This window comes from Callithrix jacchus, chromosome 7 (genome assembly GCF_049354715.1).
Source record: "Callithrix jacchus isolate 240 chromosome 7, calJac240_pri, whole genome shotgun sequence".
NCBI classification, from domain to species: Eukaryota; Metazoa; Chordata; class Mammalia; order Primates; family Cebidae; genus Callithrix; species Callithrix jacchus.
Window position 1 is genome coordinate 40,234,703 of NC_133508.1, and position 25,532 is coordinate 40,260,234.

General features: G+C 59.5%; 2 protein-coding genes, 1 long non-coding RNA gene and 3 pseudogenes across 22 annotated transcripts in view; 2 read left to right on the plus strand and 4 right to left on the minus strand.

Moving 5' to 3' along the window:
* The window catches only part of PRKCZ (protein kinase C zeta), a 120,507-nt gene extending 114,530 nt beyond the window's left edge, over window positions 1–5,977 (plus strand). For all 19 annotated transcript variants that reach the window (XM_078330074.1, XM_078330076.1, XM_078330078.1 and 16 more), the window contains 2 exons: window positions 5,163–5,278; window positions 5,513–5,977. In XM_078330074.1, coding sequence (XP_078186200.1) covers window positions 5,163–5,278; window positions 5,513–5,600 — 204 coding nt within the window. In that variant the 3' untranslated portion in view covers window positions 5,601–5,977. The remainder of the gene's footprint in view (window positions 1–5,162; window positions 5,279–5,512) is intronic.
* LOC128932570 (uncharacterized) lies at window positions 2,959–3,785 on the minus strand (annotated as a pseudogene).
* LOC103794214 (uncharacterized) lies at window positions 5,563–6,909 on the minus strand (annotated as a pseudogene). The gene is made up of 2 exons (XR_001912634.4): window positions 6,551–6,909; window positions 5,563–6,084 (listed from the first exon to the last, which is right to left on the minus strand). The product of XR_001912634.4 is annotated as an uncharacterized LOC103794214 (transcript).
* A 3,159-nt stretch (window positions 6,910–10,068) lies between these two features.
* FAAP20 (FA core complex associated protein 20) lies at window positions 10,069–14,881 on the minus strand. The gene is made up of 4 exons (XM_078330083.1): window positions 14,802–14,881; window positions 14,131–14,266; window positions 13,773–14,044; window positions 10,069–10,279 (listed from the first exon to the last, which is right to left on the minus strand). Exons 1-4 carry the CDS (start codon window positions 14,861–14,863, stop codon window positions 10,207–10,209), a joined length of 543 nt encoding a protein of 180 aa, XP_078186209.1. The 5' UTR covers window positions 14,864–14,881; the 3' UTR covers window positions 10,069–10,206.
* On the plus strand, window positions 10,407–11,326 carry LOC128928275 (uncharacterized; annotated as a pseudogene).
* A 3,135-nt stretch (window positions 14,882–18,016) lies between the features above and the next one.
* Window positions 18,017–24,259, minus strand: LOC118155317 (uncharacterized). Its single transcript, XR_004745663.3, has 3 exons — window positions 24,205–24,259; window positions 22,624–22,696; window positions 18,017–18,115 (listed from the first exon to the last, which is right to left on the minus strand). It is a non-coding gene; the product is annotated as an uncharacterized LOC118155317 (long non-coding RNA).
* Between the last annotated feature and the right edge of the window lie 1,273 nt (window positions 24,260–25,532).

Genomic DNA, 25,532 nt, shown 5'->3' on the forward strand with positions numbered 1-25,532 from the left:
ACCTGCCGCCCAACCCCACGCATCCAGTGTGGCCAGGCAGTGTTGCACTAACTCATCTCCCCATGGATGGAAACATTTGCATGGTAACAGCCGTTCCTCTTGAGAGTGGTTTGCTGCCACATTGCTGGGGAGATTCTGCCTCTGAGCCTGGAGTGGTTTACCTCCCACCCCTATCACATCCATGACATGGGTCCAGGGCTGCCAGTGGGAGGCTCCAGGGAGGAGCAAGGACTCTGATGCTTTGTGTCGTGGGAGCCTCGGGACTTACCCACGCATGACAGGCACATTCCTAGGAGCTCAGTGGGAGGAACCCAGCTACTTCATATGCTGTGCAAGGTGCCAGTGACAGAGGAGGGGAAACGGGAAGATGCGGAGGAGGGCGGGTAACAGGAGGCCCACAGAAAGGACACCTGGGCCTGGGCAGTGGTGGGACCAGATGGGAGGCAGCTGTGGGAGGCGTGGGGCAGTGAAGGCCGTCAGGAGTGGGGATCACAGCTGCAACTTCACGGGGAGGGGTAGGCCCCACAGCTGGGCTGGTGCCACCCCACTACCCAGGGCCGACCTGTGTGGTCATAAAACTCTTGTGCCTGGAGCGTGCCGAAGGCAGCAGTGCCCTGGCCTGGCCACCATGAACCCCTCTGTTCCCCCATGCTGTGTGGCATGGGGCAGGTGTGGGGTATCCAGCTGGAGCCTTGAGTAGTGGAACCTCAGCTGGGATTTAAGGCCCACAACCAAAGTGCTGGGATTACAGGCGTGAGCCACTGCACCTGGCCCCGACATTTATTATTAAGAACACTTGTTGCTTATGTAGGGCTGTTGGGCCCCACAGGGTCATGAGGTGTCCCTTATGCTGTGCTGAGGTGCAGGATCTGAGAAGTAAAGAGTGGGACACTGAAGAACTGGTGAAGAGCATTTGGACTCGGGGGGCCACGCCGCCTGTGAGTGGAGACAGGCGAGGCCTCGAACACACAGAAGCGTCTGTATTTATTAGGTACAATCAGGGGGCAGGGTCGTGAGTGAGGTCGTCATCTACAGGCTTAGTAATAGGGCATATGTAATCACATGAGTCAAAGCGAGGGGGCCACCCCATTATGTCACCTGGGCAGAGAGGTGGGCCGTGCGCAGTAGTAAAGGGTCCTGTGCAGAAAAGGGGTCCACCCCCATTAGGTCACCGAGGCAAGGAGGTAGGCCATGTGCAACAAGTGTCATTCGCAACACTTCTTACCTGGGGGCTGGAGACTTCAAAGGGTTTCTAATAGAAGGACACTGTAAGCCAATGCAGTGGGAGCTGACAGACTTGTGCTCTTCTCTTAAGATATTTATGGGAGGATGATTTGAGCTAGCACAGAAGCAAGAAAAGACTGACAGGGTGTATGTACAGCCACCGTTACTGGTCACACCAGAGGGGTTCTTCTCCCTCGGTTACTTCCAGGATCTCAGGCCTGAGGCCGACGTTCCACAGGAACTGGATGCAAGTTATTATACCTCCTTTATCAGGAGGAGAGGCTCCTGCTCCAAGCCTGCCATACAGCGTTTGCCCTTTCAGGCAGGGACGCCTCCACCTGGGTCTTTGGTTCTCATCCTGGTCTGGCTTTTCCCATGTGCTGCTTCTGTTCTGTGACTGCTCTAGGCATTCCTCCTACTACAGACTATTATATGGTTATATAGAAAGGATTCTATAAATCAGCACTAAATGTGTCGGTACAGCTCCGACTACCTATATGATTATATAGAAAGATTATATGGGACTAAGTGTGATTATATATATAAGCTAGTATAGTAAGCCGTGAGTTATACGATTATATAGAAAGATTATATGGGACTAAGTGTGATTATATATATAAGCTAGTGTAGTAAGCAGTGAGTTATGCTTCAGGCACTAATTGTGCCTGGGGTCTGCACAGTTCTCCTTCCTCCATGCCCATGGTGGGGGTGTTACCCACAAGGCCGACCTGAGTGTGTTTATGAAAATGCATGTGGGGACCAGCTGCAGACACACAGACGACTCAGATGCACGGACGACTCGGACACACAGACAACTGCGCTATGCCACCACCTTGGGGCACTCAGGGAGTTTCCTGGGCCCAGCCCTGCCTCCAGTGGGTGCAGGGTAGTCTTGGGAGCCTCCCCACATCATTGCCGAGAACTGGCTCTGGGCTGTTTCCATGCGGCCAGTGAGTTTGGCCAAAGCGGCCCCCGGTGTGCTGACCCCTTGGAGGCCCGCAGGGCTCGTCCATGCTCTGCCAGGCAGTGCCCAGCCCAGCCCCCCAGCCCTGCTGCTTCATCCCACTCCACCCCTGCCACCCCCACCAAGCCTCCAGTGTCCTGCCTGGCCCTATGGACAGCAGTGTCCTCCTGTGTCCAGAAGCCTCCTCCCCTTCAGCCTTCTCGGGCCTTGTGACCCCTCTGCAGTCCCCAGCACAAAGGGCACACGCCCACCCTGGGGCCTTTGCACAACTGTGCCTCACCCACATGTTCTCCCCAGGCCCCAGTTCTCACCTCCCTCAGGCTGTTTCTCAGGCCCCCAGCCCCATCAGCACAAGGCAGGCTCCTGCTACTGCCAGAGTCCGACTCCGGGCCCGTGTGCACTCAGACGCAGTGCTCTAAGAGGCCAGGGTGCCTGTGGCTGGGTGCAGGGGGTGGCAGTGGGAAACCGTGTCAGGCACCATGGGCCCCGGCCTGGAGCTCACGTTTGAGCTGCAGAGATGGCCACTGAGGGCTTTTGAGCAAGAAGAGGCAACACTGGCCCCTGGGGATGCCATCAGGGAAACAGGCCACCTCAAACTCTTGAGGAGAGAACCAGTGGGGCCGGGGGCTGGAGGACCCTGGGCAGCTCCAGCTGGGTCCTGCTCCGTGCCCAGCCCTGCTGCTTAGGAAACTGAAGCAGCCCAGGACTAAGGGAGGGAAAGTCGTTTGGGAAATGCTCCCTTTTTTTCACATTTTATCAGGAAACGTTTCTTACTGGCAAAGAATACAGGTACCTGATGAATGAAGGGGGCGTCCTGTCCCCACATCCCTTCTGTGCGCATGACCCACCTGCCTACAGGGACAGCCCTGTCCCTGCCTTTGGCTCCCCAGCATAGTCTCCTCTACCTGGTGGCCTGGCTGTGGAAGCTGCTGTGGCCCAGCTTTCAGACAGCCACAGCCCTCACACGTGTCCAGCCTTGCGTGTGAAGGATTTGCCTATTTTTGTGACATCCTAGTAGATGTCACATTCGTCGAATGTATGTGGGCATTTCTTTATAAGTTCCCAAAAACCTCTGAGGGTTTTTCCACTATTCCATTCCCAGTTCAGCTTTTGTTGTCCTTGGTGTTCTTGACTGCCCTGGGCCCGAAGTGGAGCGTGGGGGTGCACCAGCAGCCTCCATCCGAGGCCCAGTCCCCCCATCCTGCATCTTCCTGCCCTGAGCCCGAAGTGGAGAGCAGGGGGTGTGCTGGCAGCCTCCAGCTGAGGCCCAGGCCCCCTGCCCTGCATCTTCCCGCCAAGCAGCACCTGGATTCGGAGGTGGAGGCCTAAATAGGCAGAAACAGGTTGATTCTAACTTGAACGGCTGGAGGGTCCTGAGGGCGGTGGTCCGTGCAGTGCCAGTGTTGCTCTGCTGGGACGTGTTGCCCCCCGCAGGCAGGGTATCACCAAAGCAAGGCCGCACTGGGGGCATTTCTGGGCTTGGGAGCCTTGGCTTTTACAGGGAGAAGGTGGCTGCTGGGTGCCCTGCGATTGGCCCATAAGCTAGGCTGTTGGGCTCAGTCAGCAAGGAGATGGGAGCCTTGGAGGGTGGCTGCATTTTTCACCAGCCGCACCCACCCGGCCCCATGCCTGGCTCCAGGCTTCGCACGGAGCAGAGCGGACTTGATGCTCTCCCCTCAAGCCTGGTGAATGGTGGCTCTGCCAGGCTGGGCTCTGCTTACAGCTGAAACTCAGTCTTGAGCAAGCCAGGCCTGGCACAGGAGCACACACCTAAGGGGAGGGCTAGTGAGCAGGTGAATGAGTGAGGGTGGGCTGGAGAGCGGGTGAGGAATGAGGGGAAAGTGGGTTAGAGTGAGTGAGCCAGTGAGTGGGCTGGAGAGTCAGGGAGTGAGAGAGAAGGAGGGGGAGTGGGTTGGAGAGCGGGGGAGTAAGTGAGCGAATGCCTTGGTCTTTGGTGCTGCTGTAACAGCGTCTGAGCCAGGGAGCACAGGTCTCCGCTCTGGAGGTCGGGAGTCCCAGGTCATGGTGCCAGCAGGCTTGGTGTCTGGCGAGGCCAGATCTCTGCTTCCAAGGTGGCGCGCAAACGCTACAATCCCCAGAGGAGAGGGAGGAAGGCTGCCTTCCCTGAGCAGCAGAAGGCAGGGAGGAATCCAGGCCCATGCCCTCTTTACAGCTGTAGGAATTGTCTGTGAGGGTGGGCTCCCATCCAGCCCCACCTCCCACTCTTGCTCTGGGGAATGAGTTTCTTGCTGGGAATGGGGCAGGGGGTGCATTCAGACCCTACTGTGGGAGAGTGGGAGGGCGTGGCCATGTCGCTGGGACGTAGCCATGAGTGAGGGGAGCTAAGGGCTTTTGCTGTCCTCGCCCGTGTGTGTTGTGGCATTCTGACCTCCCCGGCGTAGACGCATCACCAGGGCCTGGTATGCAGCAGCCAGAAGTGAGCCTTGAACCACGGCCCAGGCCCGCCTGCCTGGCATTTTTCTGCAAGCAGCACCTGAGATTCTGACGTCACTGCCTGGATAGACAGAAATAGGCCAGCAGCAGGCTCCTGACAGATGGGTCCGTGGGGTGCCGGCGTGGGCAGGGTGCGGTGGCCAGGTCCCACACCTTCATGATCAGGGTTCCAGGACGCCGTCAGACGGCTTGTTTGGCCGGTTAGTGTTGGTGTCCCTCTGAACAAGGACCCCCAGGGTTGGGGGAGGCCTCGCATGGGTACCAGGGTCCCGCTCCATCCCACGTGTGGCCAGCGTGGCCCGCATTTCTGGCATTTTTCAGCTTGACGACACTTTTTTTGACTTTAGGTATTTCCTATATTTTGTTTTGCAAGAAAAATCACTTAGCATTCAAATGCTAGGCAGATTGAAATGCTGAGTTTCTTACTATTTCATTTTGTGATTCAAGTGCGTTTAAAATACTGAATCTGGTAAGGGTGACGCCCGCGTGGAGCTGACTCTTCTCGCGTTGTTTTTCCAAGCTGGAGAAGAAGCAGGCGCTCCCTCCATTCCAGCCACAGATCACAGACGACTATGGTCTGGACAATTTTGACACCCAGTTCACCAGTGAGCCCGTGCAGCTGACCCCGGATGACGAGTAAGTTCCACTGGGGGCGGGAAAGCAGGGACCCTAGAGCACTCCTCGGGCAGCCCCATGAAGGGGCCGCACCTTGGGCAGCTGTTGACCCGGCCCGCCCTTGATGCACACCCGCCTGGTGTCATCTCCCCAGTGGGCGTGGGGGGAGGAATCTTAGGTGAATGTGACTCCGCTCCCCCAAGGGAATGAACACACGGTCATCCCCCGCCTTCCTCCCACTCTTCTTGCCCACAGGGACACCATAAAGAGGATTGACCAGTCGGAGTTCGAAGGCTTCGAGTACATCAACCCGCTACTGCTGTCCACGGAGGAGTCCGTGTGAGGCTGCGGGCATCTCTGTTGTGGACACGCGGGATTGACCCTTTAACTGTATCCTTCACCACCGCATATGCATGCCAGGCTGGGCACGGCTCCAAGGGCAGCTGGGGATGGACGCTCGCGCCGAGACTGCGGAGGAAGTCGCAAGCGCTGCTGGAGCGGAACGGCCCTTCGTGCCTGGGCCCAGCAGACCAGCTCCGCGCCAGAGGAACTTGCTGCTGCGCCTGCGTCACAGCGGACCGTGGGACCCTGCCGAGGGGCTGTCGTGCAGTTCCGGAGGTGCACATCTTCCACAGAAACACAACTCCGTGCACTGATCTGCTGCGCCAGGAAAGCGAGCGTGTAGCGTCCTGAGGAATAAAATGTTCCGATGATGTCGAAGCTCCTCTGATGCCTTTTTTCCGTGAGTGGCACTTGTCTCACGTTCAGACGCAACCCACATGTAGGGGGGAAGTTTAGGAGCCAGCAGGACACGACGGGGCGGTGGTCTAAGTGCCTGTGGGGACCCGCTGCAGTGAAGAATTGTACAAACTCTGCCATGTCTTAAGTTCAGTAAGTTCTTGTCTTCCTGCAGCTTGTGGGCCCAGCCGCTGGGGCCTGAGGGTGAAGTGACACCTTAAGCAGAGGGCAGCTGGGCCAGCCAGCTCACGGGACCCACGTGGGAACCAAATCATAGCAGTTCTAACACGTGGCTCACCAAAGCACAGTAGACCAAAAGAGGAAAGGAAATTAAAAATTAAATCCGCATTTGACACTCTCAGCAGTGCCTGCGTGATGCCTCGGGTGACACCTCTGAGTTTTGGAAAATATTCTTGCCTGTCGCACGGTACTCAGAATTAGGGAAAACTAAAAGGTGTACATGTGATGGACCCTAGCCTTAAAGCTAACGATGAGCCTACAGACGCCCAGAAACACGCATTTCCCAGCGGAGCGGCCTCCTGCTTCCAGGATGGCCCCGAGCTCCCGCTCCTCAGGTGAAGGGACAGCTGCCCAGAGCTGAGGCTCCTAGAGGCAGGTCTGCTAGGTGCCAGGTGTGGCTGAGCCATCTTCTGGGCTCCCTGGGAGAGAGGGTCACAGCACCTTGTACCTCTGAGTAAGGCCTAGTGCACAGATGTGGAATTGCCACGCACCCCTCAGCCAAGCACAGAGACCCCAGGCCTCCATGACTCAGGGCCACCCCAGCCCATGGTGCAGCTGGTGGCTTGGGGAGGAGAGGATAAAGAAAATCTCAAGTCAGAGGTTGGCGCCTCCAGGCCATACCCAGTAGGTGAGCCCAGCCACCCCCGACACTCAGGTTTCTCAGGGTGCTGCCATTGCCTGCACTGAGCACAGCATCGTGGATTTCACCCAGGCCCCAGGTGCTAGGACACGAATGCCAGCGCTGAGCCTACTGCCGGCCCCTTGTCCATGCCCACGGCCCGAGACCTTGGCCACCCTGCCCTCCCGCAGCTCAGGCTTCTGGGTGGAATGTGGAGACAAGTTTCGGCCACCCTCCCAACCTTAGCCGGTGACACTTAACTCCAAAGACGGAAAGTAAGAAACCCCAGGGCAGAGGCAGGAGCCAAGGAGACACTGGGTCTCACAGGTTTCCCAGACCAGTGTGGGGATGTCCAGGTAGCGGGGTCCGGCCTGTGGCCGCTGCAGTCACACCTGCTGGAGGAGTGGGGCTGCCAGGACCCCACCCTGAGTGGGAGAGACCCCAGTGTGTCCCAGAAGTGCTAAGGAGCAAACCGCCTTCCACGAGCCTCCTCGATCTGTGAACCGTAGACCTGTACCCAAATCCTGCCACGTGCCAACAGCGTGCAGGTTAGCAGGTGGGCTGCTCTTGTACAAAATGTGTGAATAATGCTGTGCCCGTCAAAGGGAGACTTTCACATTCAGTCGTTTGTTTTATAAATTAAAGTGAAGAATGTGCTGAAATGTGGTTTGAAGAACCCTAGTATTTGCCAGTGGCTCCGGTCACAATGGTGTGTCTTTTGGAAGTGGTTCCTGAAAACTCTGGGGACTCGGGGGCTGCATGGTAGGCCTGTGTGGGTGTGGTGCGGAGTGGCTGCCCGTGGAGCCATGGCTGGCTGGCTCCTGTGGGTGACACTCCCCCTCGACAGCCAAGGTCATTCAAAGTCTTGCTCATCCATTGAAGACTTTAATGAAGATGGTTATATTATTTTACTTAAAAGTAGGTGTTTCCAAGAAGCAAAGGTTTTTGAAGCCTTTTTTTCTTTTTGAGACACAGTCTTGTCTCCCAGGCTGGAGTGCAGTGGTGCTATCCCGGCTCACTGTAGCCTCCGCCTCCCGGGTTCAAGCACTTCTCCTGCCTCAGCCTCCCAAGTGGCTGGGATTACAGGTGCCCACCACCGTGTCTGGCTAATTTTTTTGTATTAGTAGAGAAGGGGTTATACCCATGTTTGCCAGGCTGGTCTCGAACTCCTGACATCGTGATCCACCTGCCCCAGCCTCCCAAAGTGCTGGGATTACAGGCGTGAGCCACCACGCCCAGCCTGAAGCCGTTTTCTTAAGTAGGCTTATGTCAGGGCAGGTTTAGGCTCCCATTAAAATGAGCAGAAGATGCAGAGTCCCCATGCAACCCTGCCCCTGCCCTGCCCTGCCTAGCCTCCCTCACCAGGGCACACTGCTGACAGCTGCTGGGTGTGCCCTTGTCATCACCCCGCACCCAGAGTCCCCGCCCAGCTCACACTCTGCACCTTCAGTCCCATGGGTGTGCACAGGCCTTTGACAATGTGGATTCACTACTATGGGGCCTCGAGGACCCGTGTGCCCTGGCGTCCTCCTGCGCCTCCCTGCCCCTGCACCTCTGATGTTTTTGGTCCTTAAGGTTGGAATCGGTGTGCAGCGTTTTCTTTCCCTCAGTGATGTGTGTTTATGGTTCCATGTTTTTCAAGGCCTACCTGTAGCCGTGACTGAAAGGAAAATACAGAGGTCCGAGTGTTCATCTTGGGTTTCCACACCACATCCACTCCAGGCCTGTTCCCTCGGCCACCAAAGACGGGGGTCAGGGCTGAATCCGCAGAGCCCGGTTCTCTAGAACCAGGGGGCTGAGCAGCAGTGGACAGGAAGCTCCCCGAGGACGCTGGTCCCCATGCTCCGCCAACACGGTGAGCCAATCAGACGGTGGCTGACAGGTCTGCATGAGCCAGAGGCCCACTGCTTCTGTCCTTCCCCAGAAACCCCCCAATTCAGAAGAAGCTGCCTCAAAGCCCCTGGCAGGTGGCAGTGAGGCCCCAGAGTCTCAGCTCCTGCAGCCCTAACACATGACCACGGACCTGAGGCTTCAAGCAGACTCTGGCTCCAGAGGAGGGCCTTCATCCAGCCTGTGTCCCACAGGGCGAAAGGAGCCAAGGAGCTCCCCCGGGTCTCCATTATGGGGCCCTCATCTCATGAGAGCCATTACCCCGACCTCCTGGCCCGGCAGAGGCCTTGCCTCCTGTGCCGCCACCTGGTGAGGAGTTCAACCTAGGAATGGGAGCTCCCGGCACATGGCGGGCAGAACACAGAGCAGGAGCCTGCCCTGCTCACAACTTGCTACAGTTGCAAGTTCACTTTGAGGAATTAGAACTCAACTGAGGCCAGCGTGGTGGCTCACGCCTGTAATCCCAGCACTTCGGGAGGCGGAGGCCGAGGCAGGCGGATCACCAGGTCAGAAGATCAAGACCACCCTGGCTAACACAGTGAAACCCCAGCTCTACTAAAAATACAAAAAATTAGCCAGGCATGATGGCAAGTACCTGTAATTCCAGCTATTCAGGAGGCTGAGGCAGGAAAATCGCTTGAACCTGGGAGGCGGAGCTTGTAGTGAGCAGGCGGATCACCAGGTCAGAAGATCAAGACCACCCTGGCTAACACAGTGAAACCCCAGCTCTACTAAAAATACAAAAAATTAGCCAGGCATGATGGCAAGTACCTGTAATTCCAGCTATTCAGGAGGCTGAGGCAGGAAAATCGCTTGAACCTGGGAGGCGGAGCTTGTAGTGAGCTGAGATTGCACCACTGCACTCCAGCCTGGGCAACAGAGCAAGACACCACCAAAAAAAAAAAAAAAACTGACGGGAAGCTGGGCCGGTGGCTCAGGCATGTAATCTCGGCACTTTAGAAGGCCGAGGCCGGAGCATCGCTTGACCCCAGAAGTTTGAGACCAACCTGGGCAACATGATAAGAGGTCCCCAATCTGTACAAAAAACTACTAAAATTAGCTGAGCGTGGGGACGTGCACCTGTAGTCCCAGCTATTCAGGAGGCTGAGGTGGGAAGATCAACCCTCACGTCTGCAGTGAGCCGTGACTGCACAGGAGCCGACCATGCCTGTCCACAGTCAGGAAAACGAGCTACCCCAGCCTGTCCCATCCTCAGCAGGGCTGCTGGGTGAAAGGGGTCAGCTGACCTGCCTGGGGCTTTGTCTGGTTCTGATTTCACTGCTGTGAATTTGCCCTGAACCAAACATCAGGAAAAAACCAGCTGTTTCATCACAACAGACAGGTGCACAGCCTGCTTTAATGCGCAAGCTGGAGAGCTGGGAGGAGGGGCTTCTGGTGGGGGAGGAGGGGCTTCTGGCAGGGGGAGGGCATCGCACACAGCGCTGGGCTCCCTGGAAGGCGCTCACCACATCACATCTTCTGTGCTTTCAGCCAAGCACTGGGCCAAGTGGCTGTCAACATCCAGCTGGGTCAGCCTGTAAGGGAGGAGCTGCGATCACTAGGCCACCTCCACGGTGTGCTGGCTGCAGGGAGCGCCCTCTGGACCTCCAGGTCCTCCCTGCTTCTGCCGCTGGAGAGGATCTGGCTGCTCAGAAATAAGGGATGGAGCCGCCCCAGGGGCTAAGGCACCTGGCAGACGACACCAACCGCCGGCAGCATCTCCACACCCTGCCCATGAGGAGGCTGCTCCAGGCCACAGGCTCTTGGTCAGGCCCTCGATACCACACACAGGCCACCCAGGCCCCCTGCATCTGAGCTGGGGGTGGGAGGCTGTGTCTGAACAAGCCCCCTAAGGGATTCTGGCACCTGCTCAGCTTGAAAACACACTCGTAGGGCCCGCCCAAACGCAGAGCCCAGGAGCCCATCTGCAGGGCAAGGGAGCCGGCAGACAGGCAGCCTGACCCGCAGAAGAGGCAAGAGGGCAGCTGCCTGCCAGGGAGAGCCACTGCCACCACTGCATGTACAGGAAGCAGAAAAGCAAACATGGCCAGCAGCAGCTATGCAGCTCAAGTCAGAGAATCTGTGTTTTTGACGGAGGGGGACCAAGCCTCACCATGGAGGAGGACCCAGTCACCAGCATGCAGGCTGCCAACCCACCACGCTGGGAGGCCCCACGTAAGCCCTGCACCTCTCAGGAGGGCACTGGCACAGGGTGGCTGGCCAGGCAGAGGTGGCAGGAAAAAAGCCACCGAGGCCTGTGGGTCAGCGCCCTGGGCATCTGGTGGGGCAGGAGGGTGTCTTGAGCACAGCCACTTTCTATCCCTGGCCTCAATCTGACCCCATCGAAGCCCAACTGGAGTGGCTGGGAGGGACCTTCCCCAGGCCTGGCCAAGGTGCAGCCCTGGAAGCCAGGAGAGTCACCTTCCAGCCATGATGCCCAGAGGGTGTCAGGTCAGGGAGCTCAGTGCAGCCGCCTAGGACATGTCCAGGGGCACAGTGGGTGGATGCAGCCTAGACTCAGGCCTAGATCTTGCTGGAGGCCCAGTGGTCAGCATCCCCTCAGAGTAACCCTCCCTCGAACACTGCTGCTGGGGACACACCTCCGCTGAGCAGCTAAGTCACAGGACACATGTCCCTGTGTCCACCTGTCAGCCACACCACTCCTCAGTCCCCTACAGCCATTGCCCTCAGACCTGACACGTCCGAGGAGTCCATGGCGCACCACTCAGCCTGGGCTGTGCTGTGTCCCTTCCTGTGGCTCCTGTGCCCTGTCTGTTTGGCCACTGCAGCCCTCAAGTCCCCCTCTCCAGACCATAGCTGGACCCCCACTCCTGGGACCACCAGCAGCCAGCAGCTGCCTTCTCTCTGGCAGAGCCCACCCAGTGCCTTCTGAAACCCCCGAGGGTCACTCAGTCTGAGACTTTCCTGCTTCTGCCCATCCTGGAACCAGCCCCACCTCCACATGCTCTCCCATGGCCACCGGAAGGTGCTAAGGTCTGAACCGAGGTCATCTTGTCCCAGTGTTTCCAGGCAGTGTCCCTTGGTTGGGCCCTCTGAGATGCCTTCAGACCTCGGCCTGACCTGCTCCGTCCATGGGGCTTTGGCTGCTGAGCAGACACATCCAGGCCTCGCAGTACATCCAGGCTATAGGACAGCGGGGGCCTGGCCCAGAAGCCTGCAGTGGCTTCTGCATGTGGGCAGGGGGGTAGGGCTGCAGAGTGGGCAGGCACCTGCCAATGTGAGGGGCCTCAGGGCTGTTAAAATCCTAATGACAGGCGGGGCGCAGTGGCTCAGGCCTCTAATCCCAGCACTTTGGGAGGCCGAGGTGGGCAGGTCATCTGAGGTCAGGAGTTCAAAACCAGCCTGACCAACATGGTGAAACCCCGTCTCTACTAAAAATACAAAAATCAGCCAGGCGTGGTGGCGTGTGCCTGTGATCCCAGCTACTCAGGAGGCTGAGGCAGGAGGTGCCTGCACAGGACAGGGCGGTGGGCCAAGGCCGAGTCCAGCTGTTAGGCCAGATGCTCCAGCCAGGTGGCCTCCTTGCTGGGGTCCTGCGGTCATGAGCCCCAGGGCATCCCGGGGTGGCCATGCAAACCCTTGTTCCCAAAGACACAGGAGGGCTTGTCCCCCAGCTAGCCTGCCTGTGCCGTGGCCACAGCCTAGGAGGTGAGTTCCGGTTCCAAAGCACTGGCTCTCCTTTAAAATCAAGTGTTAGAATGTGCTTGAATGAAGCATTTCTGACACACCAAGGCCTGGACCTGGCTTCAGTCGAGGCCGTCTGCCAACCTTCCAGCAACTGCTTCAAATGCTCAAAACAGCAGCTTTTTCCTCGTGAATCTCCTTTCTCTGGGAGTTTTTTTAGGCTCTCTGGAAAAGCAGGCGATCCAGACAAAAACCCCTACCCAGGGATCGGGGGCAGCGCCCCAACAGCAACCTTGGGGCTTCAGCCAAGAACATGGATTTCTCCCCAGGGCCCCCAACGGTACCTTCTGTCCCTGGACTTTTTTTTTTTTTTTTGAGACAGAGTCTTGCTCTGTGGCCCAGGCTGGAGTGCAATGGCACAATCTCAGCTCACTGCAACCTTCACCTCTCAGGTTCAAGCCATTCTCCTGCCACAGCCTCCCGAGTAGCTGGGATTACAGGCACACAGCACCACACCCAGCTACTTTTTGTATTTTTAGTAGAGATGGGGTTTCACCGTATTGGCCAGGCTGGTCTCGAACTCCTGACCTTGTGATCTGCCTGCCTCGGCCTCCCTAAGGGCTGGGATTACAGGCGTGAGCCACCACACCCGGCCTTTCTTTTGTTTCGTCGGCTGCTGACTTTGGACTCTGCTCCCTTCGCCTTCCTGATCTGTTTTTGGTTCTAGAAGACCTGGGCATCAGGCACGACTGAAGGACCCAGTCTTCCGGCCATGTGAGGTCTGAAACCCACCACCCATTAACCCAACCAAGTCACGAACCAGCATCATCCACACGGCCCTAGCCCCAGTACCTGTTTGGGAGGCCAAGGGCCCAGAGGTCACCAGACACGAGGCCAGCACTGGGCAGTTTGGGTTACCTTAGCAAAACTGGGTTCCATTACCCTTTACTTAAAAATATATATAAAAATACACATTGGACTTCAAAAATAAGAAAAAGCAACTCCAGACAAAAAAAAACTATCTTCATTTTTAAAACCCATGACCCACCCTCAGAAAGGTGTTCCCTTGGCCTGGGCCTGGGCATGCTGGCACCACCAGCTGCCAGGACACCCAGGTGGACTGGGGGCCAGTGCTCCTGCCTTTCTCCCGTACCGTCTGAGGGCCCCCAGCCTGCCCTGGCCCCAGAGCACAGACAGCAGGTGGACCCCAGACCCGTGACAGAGAGCCATGGGACATGTCAGGTCACGGCACCAGGCCACCTTGCCAGGTGTGAAAGGGCTTTAAAAGCCAGCACTGAGCTCAGCCACCTCTTGGCCTTCCAAAGGGCTGTGGTTTCCAAACGGTAATGGGTAACCCGCCAGGCTCAGGGGTGGCTCACTCACCCGGGGGCGAACTCCTTCTGGCACATAGGGCAGCTGTGCAGGACTGTGGCACCCTCCACAGATGGCTTCGGCTCCACACTGGGTGCCCTGCACAGATCAGGTGTCGGGTGCTGGGGAGGGGACCTGTCAGGAGATTCCAGGTGCCCTCCTGCCCTGCGAAGCAGCCGGTAGGAGCAGCCAGGGCCCCACAGGTTCGGTGGAAAGGGCGTCCAAGAGAAGGTCTTGGGTCCCACAGTGAACACTTCAGTGGGTCCCGGGCTGCAGCTGCGCTCCTGCAACAGAGCGGTTGGGTCTTGCCCCAGCGGTGGCCCCCACCCTGGAAACCCCTCCGCCACTCCGATGGGCCTGGTGGACACACCTGTCCAGGGAAGGCGGGCAGTGGAGGCAGCTCCTCATCCAGGCTCAGCTCTGGACTCACGGTGCGCAGCAGCTCGACCCAGAGCCGCTCCCGTTCGTCACCCCCCAGGAGAAACCAGGGACGGTCGCCAGAAGGCCTGGGGCGGACAGAAAAGGGAGATGGGGGTAGTCAGCAGGGGAAATGCTATGGTGGGGGAGGCCGGGGAGGGCCTGTAGCAGAGAGCGGGGAGATAGGGGGCACTAGAGGGAGATTCCATGGTGGGGAGACAGCGGGCAGGGTTGGGGGAGGGCCTGCTAGAGCAGACAGTGAAAAGATGAGAGGTAATGGGGTCGGGGGAGCGGTGGAGGGGTGGATATGTGGGGGTCCTCGGCAGGATGAGACGATGCTGGGGGAGACTGCGAAGGGCCTGGGGAAGATAGAGGGGGAAGGTAGAGGGGGAGATGGGGGCCCTCGGTGGGGACGCGATGATGGGGCAGGGCCTGGGGCGGCGCGGGGGAACCTCGGGGTGGGGTGGGGGCTGGAGGCGGGAGCTGAATGGCGGGGCGGAGTGGCGGAGGACCCGGGGCGGGAGCCTTCCCCACCGGGAGAAGATAGTGGGAGGCCCGCGGGGGCTCCGGGAAGCACGCGGGAGTGGGAAAACCGGCCGCGCCCCCGCCCAGCCCCGGCCTCACCCGCCCGCCGGGGGCGGCTTCCGACGGCTCAGCCCCAGCCGCGGCCTCCGCGCCGCCTCCATCGGAGCTGCGCGCCGGACGGAAGTGAGCGCAGGCCCCGCCCCTGCCCGGCCTCCAGGCCTCGCCCCCGACTCTGCGGTGAGGTGTCCCCTCCGAGACAGTCGGAACCCCGGGGGCCCTGATCCCAGGCTGCAGGAAACCGAGGCCAGGGTTCCTTCGTCCAGCACCGCAGAAGGGGGCCTGGGGTGGGGCGGAGGCCCGGTGAGGGAGCCCTGCCCGTGCCCCGCCTTTCCGTCCAGGCAGCCCTGGGCCAGAGCCCCATCCGTTACCCCGACGGCCGTCCGGCCCGCCCGGGCCCTGCCTCCTCCCGGCTGCACCCCACAGCTCCCCGCCGTTTCCGGCTCTGCGGAGCCGCCTCCCCTTCCAGGACCACTCCAGGAGTAAATAAAGCTTGAAATCCGCCGTCGCCACCACCGTCGCTTTACAAAAGGCGGGGAGCTCAAGCTCCTTGGCCAAGAAACAAGAGGCGAAGTGACAAAGTCTAGGTGGCTCACTGGGGCCTCAAGGCCGAGCCAGGACTAGGACCCCGGGGGGCTTTCCTGCCTGGACCCTGGGCTCTGCGACCTCAAAGTCGGCCACTTGGTGGCAGCAGACGCTCAGGCACCCTCGTGCCACACCTGGCTGTGCTCAGGCCGCTTGCCTTTGCCTGGGCCCCACTGGGCCCTGGAGTGGCCACCCCCATCCCAGAAGGGCTGGAGTCTACAGGGATCAGGGTCAGGGGCCCTTGCCAGACACCACTCAGGGCTGTGGGACTCTGTGGCAGTTTCTGCCCTGCCCAGCCCCAGCAGTTTTGGGGCCATGCTGGGCACCCCTTCTGCAGGGCTCCCTAGCTGTTCCCACTCCCCACCAGGCCCTGTTCCCTCCCTCCAGAACTCAGCTGTGGGGCCAAGCCCTGAACCCAGGTCACGCAAGTGGCGCATGTCCTCCAAGTGGCCCTGGCCTGGAGGCCATGGGTGGGTGTTCAGGGCAGGGGTCAGGAGCAGGGCCTGGACTGACAGGGGGTCCCCACTCCCTCCATGAGTGGTTTTCTTCAGCATACATTTCTGTTCTAGATGCTGGAGGCTCCCAGCAGAACAAGACGGAGGCACCAACCCCCAGGCCCCGAAACATGGGCAAGCAAGTGGTGATGCAGTCCTGAGTGCTGCCTGGGGGTCTAGGGAGGCTGCTGCAGGCAGTGTGGTCTCAGGGGGCCCTGTGGGAGGTGCCTGGTGACTGGGCCTGCTCTCAGGCAGAGAAACCCAGCTGTGGAATCTCCACGGCTCCATGTTCACCACATGGCAGGTGCCAGCTGACCAAGCGCTCCCAAACTCCAGTGTCCAGGGTTCCCCATCAGTCTCGGCTGCCCGGGCTTCAGCTCCAAGCTTCTAGGTCTCCCCTGGAAGTGTTACCACGGTCTGCAAGGGGTCTTGGAGATTCCAGGAAAACTGGCAGCAGCATCCCAGGACAGGAGAAAGGCCAGTACAGTGGCTCACGCCTGGAATCCCAGGACTTTGGGAGGCCCAGGCAGACAGATCTCTGGAGCCCAGGAGTTTGAGACCAGCCTGGGCAACATGACCTTGTCTCTATACATAAAAAAATAGCGGGGCATGGTAGCATGGGCCTGTGGGGCTGAGGTGGGAGGATCACCTGAGCCCAGGGAGGTGGAGGCTGCAGTGAGCCAAGATTGTGCCACTGCACTCCAGCCTGGATGACAAAATGAGACCCTATATCAAAAAAAAAAAAAAAGTCCAGGTGTGGTTGCTCATGCCTGCAATCCCAGCACTTTGGGAGGCCAAGGCGGGAGGATCACTTGAGGCCAGGAGTTCGAGACCAGCATGGCCAACATGGAGAAACCCCCATCTCTACTAAAAATACAAAAATATAGCTGGGCGTGGTGGTGCACACTTATAATCCCAGCTACTTGGGTGGTTGAGGCACAAAAATCACCTGAGCCTAGGAAGCGGAGGTTGTGGTGAGCCAAGATTGCACCACTGCCCTCCAGCCTGGGTGACACAGCAAGACTCTGTCTCAAAAAACAAAAACAGACAGGAGGAAAGCCCTTGATGACAAGGGTTTGCTCCGGTCTCTGGGCCATGCTGGGCGTGGGGATTGTGTTCTCGTCCCTTCCTCTGCGTTCACTTCTCTGCTCCCCGCTCCGGCTCCCCACCCGCTGTTGGACCAGGGGTGGTCCCCCACATGGCCTCACCATCCAGTGCCCTCCTGTCATGAGACTGTCAGCTTCCGGATGGGCTCCAAGCCTCTGGGACCCTTCTCCTGCCATGCTTGCATCCCTTGGGCAGCACCTGGGGACCTCAGGCCCTGCCGTGTCCTGGAGGAGCATGTGAGGGACCCCTGTGTGCAGCTGCTGCTCCAAAACTGGGGGCAGGAGGACTCAGCCCCCACCCCGGGAGGCCACACACTAGAGCTTTGCTGGGGTTTTCAGCATCCTTCTGGCCCCTCGAGGCTCCCTGACACAGGTGCTGCAGCCATTGGGCCCAGGAAGGGCAGAGCGAAGCGGGAGCAGGGAGGGTTCTTGAGTGGCCCAGATGAGGGACACCTGTGCTGCCCAGCTGGTGTGTGCTGCCTGGGAAGCTCTCACTGCAGGTGGCCCAAGGCTGGGAGACCCAGGCCTATGGAGACCTCAGGGCTAGCAGAGCCTGGCTCCAGCCTACAGCACTGAAGCTGGGTGCCCCCAGCCCCTTTGGCCTTAGCCACCCCAGTGGGTCTCATTTACCCTTGGCCACCAGAGAAGAGGAGCTGGGGCCCGAGGCCAGGCCAGTGCTGTGTGGCAGAAGTCAGGGCCTCTGGGCCTGGTGTTTTGTGGATGCAGAGACAGCACAACATGTCACAGATTTCCTCCAGGGGGCTCTTCCCCTCCGGGTTATCTGCTGCTCTGAATTAATCTCCCCTCCTCCCAGGTCACCACTGGGGAAGGGGTGGCGGGGCAGGCCCCTGTGACCTACAGCTGGGAATGAGTCCACACAGAAAGGCACTGGGGTTGACTTCTGCTCTGGACACATGGCGGGTGCCTCCGCTTGTCAGGAAGCCTGCCCCCAATGCCCTCCCGCCAGACAGCCTTCCCGACAGCTGTCTGTCAGCCCACAGCCTAGACAGGGCCCAGCCACTCAAGACTCTCAAGACAAGTGAGCACATTCACCTCAAACAAACACACCTTATCCTGCCCATCTCCGAGTTACCAGCACGACACCGTGGTGCTGCTGAAGTTTCAAGATTGAACTTGACGAGGAGGCTCACTTCGTCCAAGCCATCTGCTGCTGTGGTGACAGGGAGTTTCGCTTTATTGGAAAATAATTTCTGGCTGGCACTGACACATGCAAATTCACGTTTACCAAAGACTGTTTCAGCATGGGAGTTTGTGCCCCAGGCAGAGCGGAAGGCGCTCAAGTGGGTGGGGGCCTGGAAGCTGCCTCCCTCCTACTCCCACACCTGCAGACCCATGGGCTGGGAGACCCTTATCCTCTGTGACATAAAAGGATGCATCTATGGATAATGAATCAGGCCCCAGCCCATGGAGCTGGTTTCAGAAGCCAGGTAAGTTCTGCTGGCCAAAAGTAGGGAGCCAGCCCTCTCTCACTCCTTCCACCTTGAAGGAACAAGTGTCCCAGCCACTGGCATCCTCAGAGTCTCTGCTCAGCACTGACACCTGCAAATCAGGTTAACACAGCAGTGATGGCCCTGAGGCTGCAGGCCTGGGCAGTTGGCGGCAGTGCCCCCTCCTAATTTCCAAGTGAGACCTGCGGCCAGGAGGCAGCCTGGGCACATGCTCAGGCACTGGGCTGCCTTCACCCTACCACGTGGCAAAATGGCACAGCACCCACACAAGGTGCCCTGGCAGTGCTCACCTGCTGGCAACGATGGCCAAAGGCCGGGGCAGCCTTCTGATGCAGCCAGGCAGTGGGTTGTGCTCCCCTACACCTGCCAGCCTGGGGGTGCCAGGGAGACACGCCTACCCAGTCAGATGTGGCAGCATTTATGGGGTATGGGAGTGCCAGGCAGACAGGCTGTGTTGAGACCATTGCCTGGGAAATGTTGCAGGATCCATGGGGCAGCTGGGTGGGTGCTCGGGCCCACACATGGGGGCGTGGGAGTAGGAGTATGCCTTGGTGCCCGTGGGTACCCACAAACTCCTCACAGCCTCAGTGGTGTGGTCATGGCACAGGCCTGCCTTCACCCTCGAGAGCCAGATAGCCAGGGGCAGCTGAGGAGGGGCCTGGCCCAGGAGAGACAGCAGTCCTGTTTCTGAACCCTCACCCAGCCATGGCCTGTCTCTGGGCCAGCGTCCCTGACCAGAGAGGGCCAGCCACCCTCTCTTGAGGTCCCCAACACCCCTCAAGCACCCAGAGAACCTGCCTCTCCTGCTAATGCCTCCCACAGCCTGTTCTCCATCCTTGAGGCTCAACCCCCTGCCCTCCTCAGCCCCCACCCAGGGGTGGGCTTTTATTGGCCCTAGACCCTGCTCTGACCTTCCCTGTCCCCTCCTGAGCCCAGCCCAGGCTGCTCGCTCCACCCCACTGTCCTGCTCCAGAGTTGTGAGCATAAATGCTGGCTGGTCTTCCCAGGAGGACGGTCCTGTGTGCTCTGTTCCCTAGGAAGCCTGGAGGAGTGCTTGGCACCAAGGAGCCAGCCAGGGAGTGGAGACCTCTCAGGGCACCTGTCTTCTGGGGAAAATCAGTCACAGACACCAAGCTGGCGGAGTGCCAGGGCTGCATGGTGTCTCCAGAGACTCATGCCCACCAGTACCTGAGAAAGTGGCCTTGACTGGAAGCAGGATCTGCACCCATGTAATCAAATCAGCTTGAGGCCACACTGGGTTAGGGGTGGCCTTGGATGCAGTGTGATCAGTGTTCTATGAAAAAAAGGAAAATTGGCCGGGCGCAGTGGCTCATGCCCAGCACTTTGGGAGGCTGAGGTGGGAGGATCACGTGAAGTCAGGAGTTCGAGACCAGCCTGACTGACATAGTGAAACTCCATCTTTACAAAGAATACAAAATTAGCCAGGCATGGTAGTGTGTACCTGTAGTCCCAGCTACTTGGGAGGCTGAGGCAGGAGACTCACTTGAAACCTGGAGGTGAAGGATGCAGTGAGCAGAGACTGCGCCGTCGAGCTCCAGCCTGGGCAACAAGCGCAAGACTCCATCTCAAAAAAAAGGAAAGGAAAATTTGCACACACAGACACGGGGAGGAGGCTTGGGGTTGGTGCAGCCACAAGCCAAGGAATGCCAGGGGCCCACCCAGGCTGGAAGGGGCTGGAAGGAGCCACCCCCGAGCCTTGAGAGGGAGTGCAGCCCTCCCAGACACTGATTCTGGACTTTGGCAGCCTCAGCTGTCAGAGAATAATTGTCGTTTTAGGCTCCCAGTGTGTGGTCGTTTTTCACAGCAGCCCCAGGAGACACACAGAAGGCTTCCGGCTTTCCCAGCCGTCTCGCACCAAGTTCAGCTTGAAGACTGGAAGCCCAGCTCTGGGCGGGGCGCCCTAGGTCTCCTGTCCACCATGCCCAGAGCTGAGGAAGTGGCTTCCGTGGGTGAAGAGCTGGAAAGAGCCCTCAGAGGAGGAGGTGTTGAAAACCTCTGCAGGTGGAGGGGGTGGCCAGGGCCCCCTCAGAGTCCCCAGTGAAGGTCTGGCTTCTTGGCTCTGCGGAATCATCTTTCCCGCCCCTCGTTCAGCACCTTTTGTGGGAAATCTACTGGCTGGGAACAGCCCTTGATGCCCTGAGATGGTGGCTGGTCCCTGTACCCTCCAGCACGCAGCTGGCCTGCAGGGCACAGATCTCCACTTGGCGTAGGAAACTGCTTGGTGTGCTGCGTGGGCAGCGTGGCCAGCCGTGTGCTGTGAGCTCCAACCCTGCTTTGTTCACTTCGACTTTCTGAATGATGTGCAGACCTTCACAGGGGAGCCATGGGGTGGCTCCGTCCGATGCCTCCCTCACTGCCCCAGCATTTCAAAATAAGGCCAGTGGGTAGCCCAGGCCCTGCACATCCCCTAGAGGGTCAGGGACACACACGGTGAGCAGCCTCTGTACAGCCCGGGAGGACTGAGACACCCGCAGGCAGGGAGCGAGAAGGCACCGCCAGGGGCTTCGGTCCTGTCTGTTCATCTGGTAGAACTGCTGACTTTTAGAGAAAGTGACTTGAGGCCTGGCACAGTGGCTCACACCTGTAATCCCATCACTTTGGGAGGCCGAGGTGGGTGGATCACCTCGAGTCAGGAGTTCCAGACCAACCTGACCAATACAGTGAAACCCCGCCTCTACCAAAAAGTACACAAATTAGCCGGGCATAGCAGCGCGCACCTCTGTGTAGTCCCAGCTACTCGGGAGGCTGAGGCAGGAGAATCACTTGAACCCAGCAGACAGAGCCAAGATCGCACCACTGCACTGCAGCCTGGGTGAGAGTGAGACTCCAACTCAAAAAAAAGAGAGAGAAAGTGACCTGAAAGATACAGCCCAAAAATGGGCACAGTTTTCTGTTTCTCTTTTCCCTCATGTGCTCCCTCAGGGACTGTTGAGAGAACCGGGCTCCAGGAGACCCCTGTGCAGATTCCGGGCCATCGGCAATTCCAGCACTGCGTGGCCTTGGCCCAGGGCTCCTCTCCCCTACCAGGTGCTGTGGAGGAGGTGGCCTCTGTTCCTCCCAGCTGTACCCTCCGTATATGCCACCTGGACCCCATCAACGCAAGCCCCGGCTGGGTCACAGTCAATAACAGTATTTCTGTTTCTGTTTTGGTTTTAGAGACGGTCTTGCTCTGTCACCCAGGCATGAGTGCAGTGGCCAGATCTCGATTCACTGCAACCTCCGTCTCCTGGGCTCAAGCGAGCCTCCACACCTCTTTATTTTTATTTTATTTATTTATTGCCCAAGCTGGAGTGTAGTGGCACAATCTCGGCTCAATGCAACTTCTGCCGCCCTGGCTCGGACAGTCCTCCCACTTCAGCCTCCCAAGTAGCTGGGACTACAGGCACAAGCCACCACACCTGGCTATTTTTTGTATTTTTGTATTTTTTTTTTTTTGTAGAGACAGGGTTTTGCCAAGTTGGTCTTGAACTCTTAAGCTCAAGCAATCCTCTTGCCTTGGCCTCCCAAAGTGTTAGGATTACAAGTGTAAGCCACCGCACCGGGGCCCCAGCTGCTTTTATTTTTTGTAGAGACAGGGTCTTGCTATATTGTCCGGGCTGGTCTCATCAAACTCCTGGCCTCAAGCAGTCCTCCTGCCTTGGCCTCCTAAAGTAGCATATACCCCCATTTCTGTGTGAGCAATTTCCAATTGTGTGGTGTGAGGGAGGTGTGACGTGAAGGTCCATCCTCCTCCCTGGGTCCATCCTGTGTTGGGAGCCGTCCTCCCAGCTAGCTGGTGACTGGACAATGGAGCAGGACACTGGTTGAGACTTTCCTCCCCCTCCCACCCGCCTTCTGCTTCTCCCCCTGCCCATGGCCTGGCAACCTTCCCTTGGGCCAGAGGGCAGCCCAGTGTCCTGAGGCCCCAGGGAACTTTCTGGCCACTGGACTCAGTGGCCTGATGCCCAGCAGAATCTCTGAACAGGCCCTTTGCCTGCAGCCCAGGTGGGGCCAAGGCACAGCTAGGATCAGGACACGCTGGAGAGTTGCCGCCAAGACCAGCCCCACCCCCGCTCCTGCCTCCTTCTTCCCCATAGGCTTCTCCATGCTGGGGCAGGCCCTCCGGACACCCCTCCGCAGTCAGCGCCCTCCCGTGGCTGCCCCGCCCAGCCCTGGGCACACCTGCACTGACTGTTCCTGGCTGCCTCACCTGAGCAGGACGCCCTGCTGCTCCAGCTCAGTCCAGCACACGAGGGTTCTCGCTCTAGGGTTGACCTGTGTACCTGTCAGGGAAGGTGGGCAGCTCTGGGGCTGGCTGGTACCCCCTGCCTGGGGTGGAGGTGGGCAGTTCCCGGATTTCTCAGAATGACTCCAGGATGCAGCTGCGCCTGGGGCCTGAGCAGTGGGGAGATGCCAGGCTGGGGCCAGGAGCTGGGCCGGTCCTCTCTGAGCTGCCTCAAATGGAGCCCGGCCTCAGGCCTCAGTGCACCACACCACTTGCCTCCAGGGGCTGGCCTGCTCACCCCACACCCAGACTTGTGATGGAGGTGCTGTCGCTTGGTCCCACTTACAGATGGGCCAACTGAGGCCCAGGGCATCTGTCCGCTTGTCATGGCTGAGCGGCCAAGCTGGATGTGAGCTTTCCTACGCTGCCACCCAGAGATCTTGATTCACTGCAACCTCCGCCTCCTGGGCTCAAGCGAGCCTCGACACCTCTGTATTTTTATGTATATATTGAGATGGTCTCCCTCCATTACCCAAGCCGGAGTGTAAAGGCATGAGCTCAGCTCACTGCAGCCCCCTCCCATGGGGGGTTGGGGCCAGGAGTGAAGTAAGTGCCTGGCTCTCCAAGCAGCCAGAGCCAGTCCCTCCAGCCTGGGAGACCAGCTCAAACCTGGGCAGCTGGTGACGTCGGCTCCCACCATCTCGGGTCCCCATGTGCCTCCAGGCTGTGAAAGCCCCTTGCTGGTCTCCACAGACCCTCACAGATGGCCCCCCCAGCAAACCCCCAGCGGCTGCACTGCTCATAGTCACCAGCTCTGCAGCCTGCGTGTGCAACCAGTGTCCTGCTGGTGTCCCAAGGCCCAGGCGCCTGGCTGCTTGTTCCACCAGCATCGTGAGCCAGGCCTGGGCTGTCTGTGGTCTGCTGGCCTGGCACATTCTAATATTTTTTTCCCTTTTTTTTTTAAAAAAAAGATGGGGTTTCACCATGTTGGCCAGGCTGGTCTTGAACTCCTGACCTCAGGTGATCCGCCTCCCTCGGCTTCCCAAAGTGCTGAGATTACAGGCGTGAGCCACATCGCGCGGCCCCTGCCTGGCACATTCTAAATGGAGGTGCATTCAGAGGCCGCCTGGGAATCCTCTGTGTCTCCTCAGAGGGATTTGTTCCCTCTGGGACATGCCTTGGGGACGGTCAGTTCCCCCAAATAGTGACCTCCCTTCCCCACATAAGGAAAGTCTTTGGCTGAGGGGTTGGGAGGGCCAGGAAAAAGCCTCCAGGCCACGTGGGGCGAGCCTTGGACATCCGGGTCCCTCTGGGCTTCAGCCTGGAACCCCAAGGCCGGTCACAGCTTACAGCCCGTGGCCTGTTCTGGGCCCCCGCCTGCCGCCGAGCGCCCAGGAGCCGGAGAACCCGCAGGACGTCAGCCACCGGACTCCCTCCCACCGCCCCACTGCTCAGCGCTTTCGGGACTAGCGGATGACGGACTGCGGGGTCCTGGGGAAATCAGCGCTTAGCTGCAGCCTCAGCCAGCCGCCGCCTGTGGTTTCCCGCGCTGCCAGCTCACCCCACCTCAGACCCGCGCCAGCTCTCCAGCCTCAGTCCGTCTTCCGGACGCTCCTTCCACGCCCCACCCTCAGGCCCCGCCCCTCCCCGGCTCCTTCAAGCCCCGCCCCTCCTTCCGGCCCCCCACACGCCCCGCCCCCGCTCCTCCTTCTGGCGCTTCCCATGCCCCGCCCCTCCCAGGTCCACCCTCCTCCCAGACACCGTCCACTCCCTGCCCCTCAATCCCTGCCCTTTCCTCCGGGCTCCCCACAACGGCCCCTCAAAGCCCTGCCCCTCTCTCTGGGCGCCCCCATACCCCGACCCCGCTCCTCCTCCTTGACCTTCCCATGCCCCGCCCCCAGCTCCACCCTCCCTAGGCACCGCCCACTCACCGCCCCGCCCAGGCACCACCCACACAACTAAGCCCCGCCCCTCATGGTCCCGCCCCGCCCCACCCTGGTCCTGTCCCGGCGCTCCGCTGGGGTCGCTGCGCCCGTGAGCCCCCCAGGGGTAGGCCCATCCGAGCTACCTCGCCGCTCCAATTTCCTGCAGGTCCACGGGCCCCGCCCCGCGCGCGCGCGCAGCTCGCTCGGCGACCTCCGGGGCGGCAGTCCAGGAGGCGCGGGAAGCGCGCGGGTGGCTCTGAGCGTGCAGTCGCCGCCTGCGGACGGCAGAGGGGCGACTGGAGCTAGTTTCCAAAGTCGAGCTTGCTTCGTTTTAGCGGGGCCTCCACGTGCAAGCCACGAGCGCGTCGCCTCACAGTGTTCTCCCTCGTCCCGGGCCGGGCGTTCTGCGGGTGTCCCGCTGCGCCGCAGGCCTCAGTGGCGCGCCCGGAGGCTGAAAGGCTGAGTCGCGCTGCTCTGTGTGCGCAGGAGTCCCTCCACCACGGTGCCCAGACCGCCAGCGAGGCGCGGGGGACGCGGGGAAGGGCACTGGAGACCCCAGGCCCCGCCGCACCTGTCTGTAGCCTAAGGTCCCGTTCCTTTTCAGTCTGACCTGAGAGCCGGGCTCACGGCAGGGGTGGGGACCCCTGGGCTCGGCCCGCAGGCGCCCTGCCAATCAAGGCCCTGGCAGGAGAGGGGCGTCCCTGCATTGGGCTCTGTCATCGCGTTCCCACAGCTTGGGCACCCTTCCTTGTCGGTGCTCAAAGACCTGTCTGCAAATGTAGCAAGCGTCGATTTTCCCCTTGAGAAATAAAGTGTAAAGGAGGAATAGAGGCCACAGGACTCTCCCGCATGACCCTGGGTCCCCCGTGTGTCTCCTGCAGCCCCGCACAGCCCCCGTCAGAGGCACCTTTTGGAAGGAGTGGCCTGGCTGTCCCCACCTTTGCCACCAGGCGCCCTGTTCCAGTCTGC

Bases quoted from the DNA above. Each gene is read 5' to 3' on its own strand.
- FAAP20 (XM_078330083.1), bottom strand. From the start codon at position 14,863: ATGGAGGCGGCGCGGAGGCCGCGGCTGGGGCTGAGCCGTCGGAAGCCG. The intron at 14,267-14,801 runs GTGAGGCCGGGG...TGTCCGCCCCAG, and splicing joins AAGCCGCCCCCGGCGGGCGG to GCCTTCTGGCGACCGTCCCT. The intron at 14,045-14,130 runs GTGTGTCCACCA...GCTCTGTTGCAG, and splicing joins TGCCCGCCTTCCCTGGACAG to GAGCGCAGCTGCAGCCCGGG.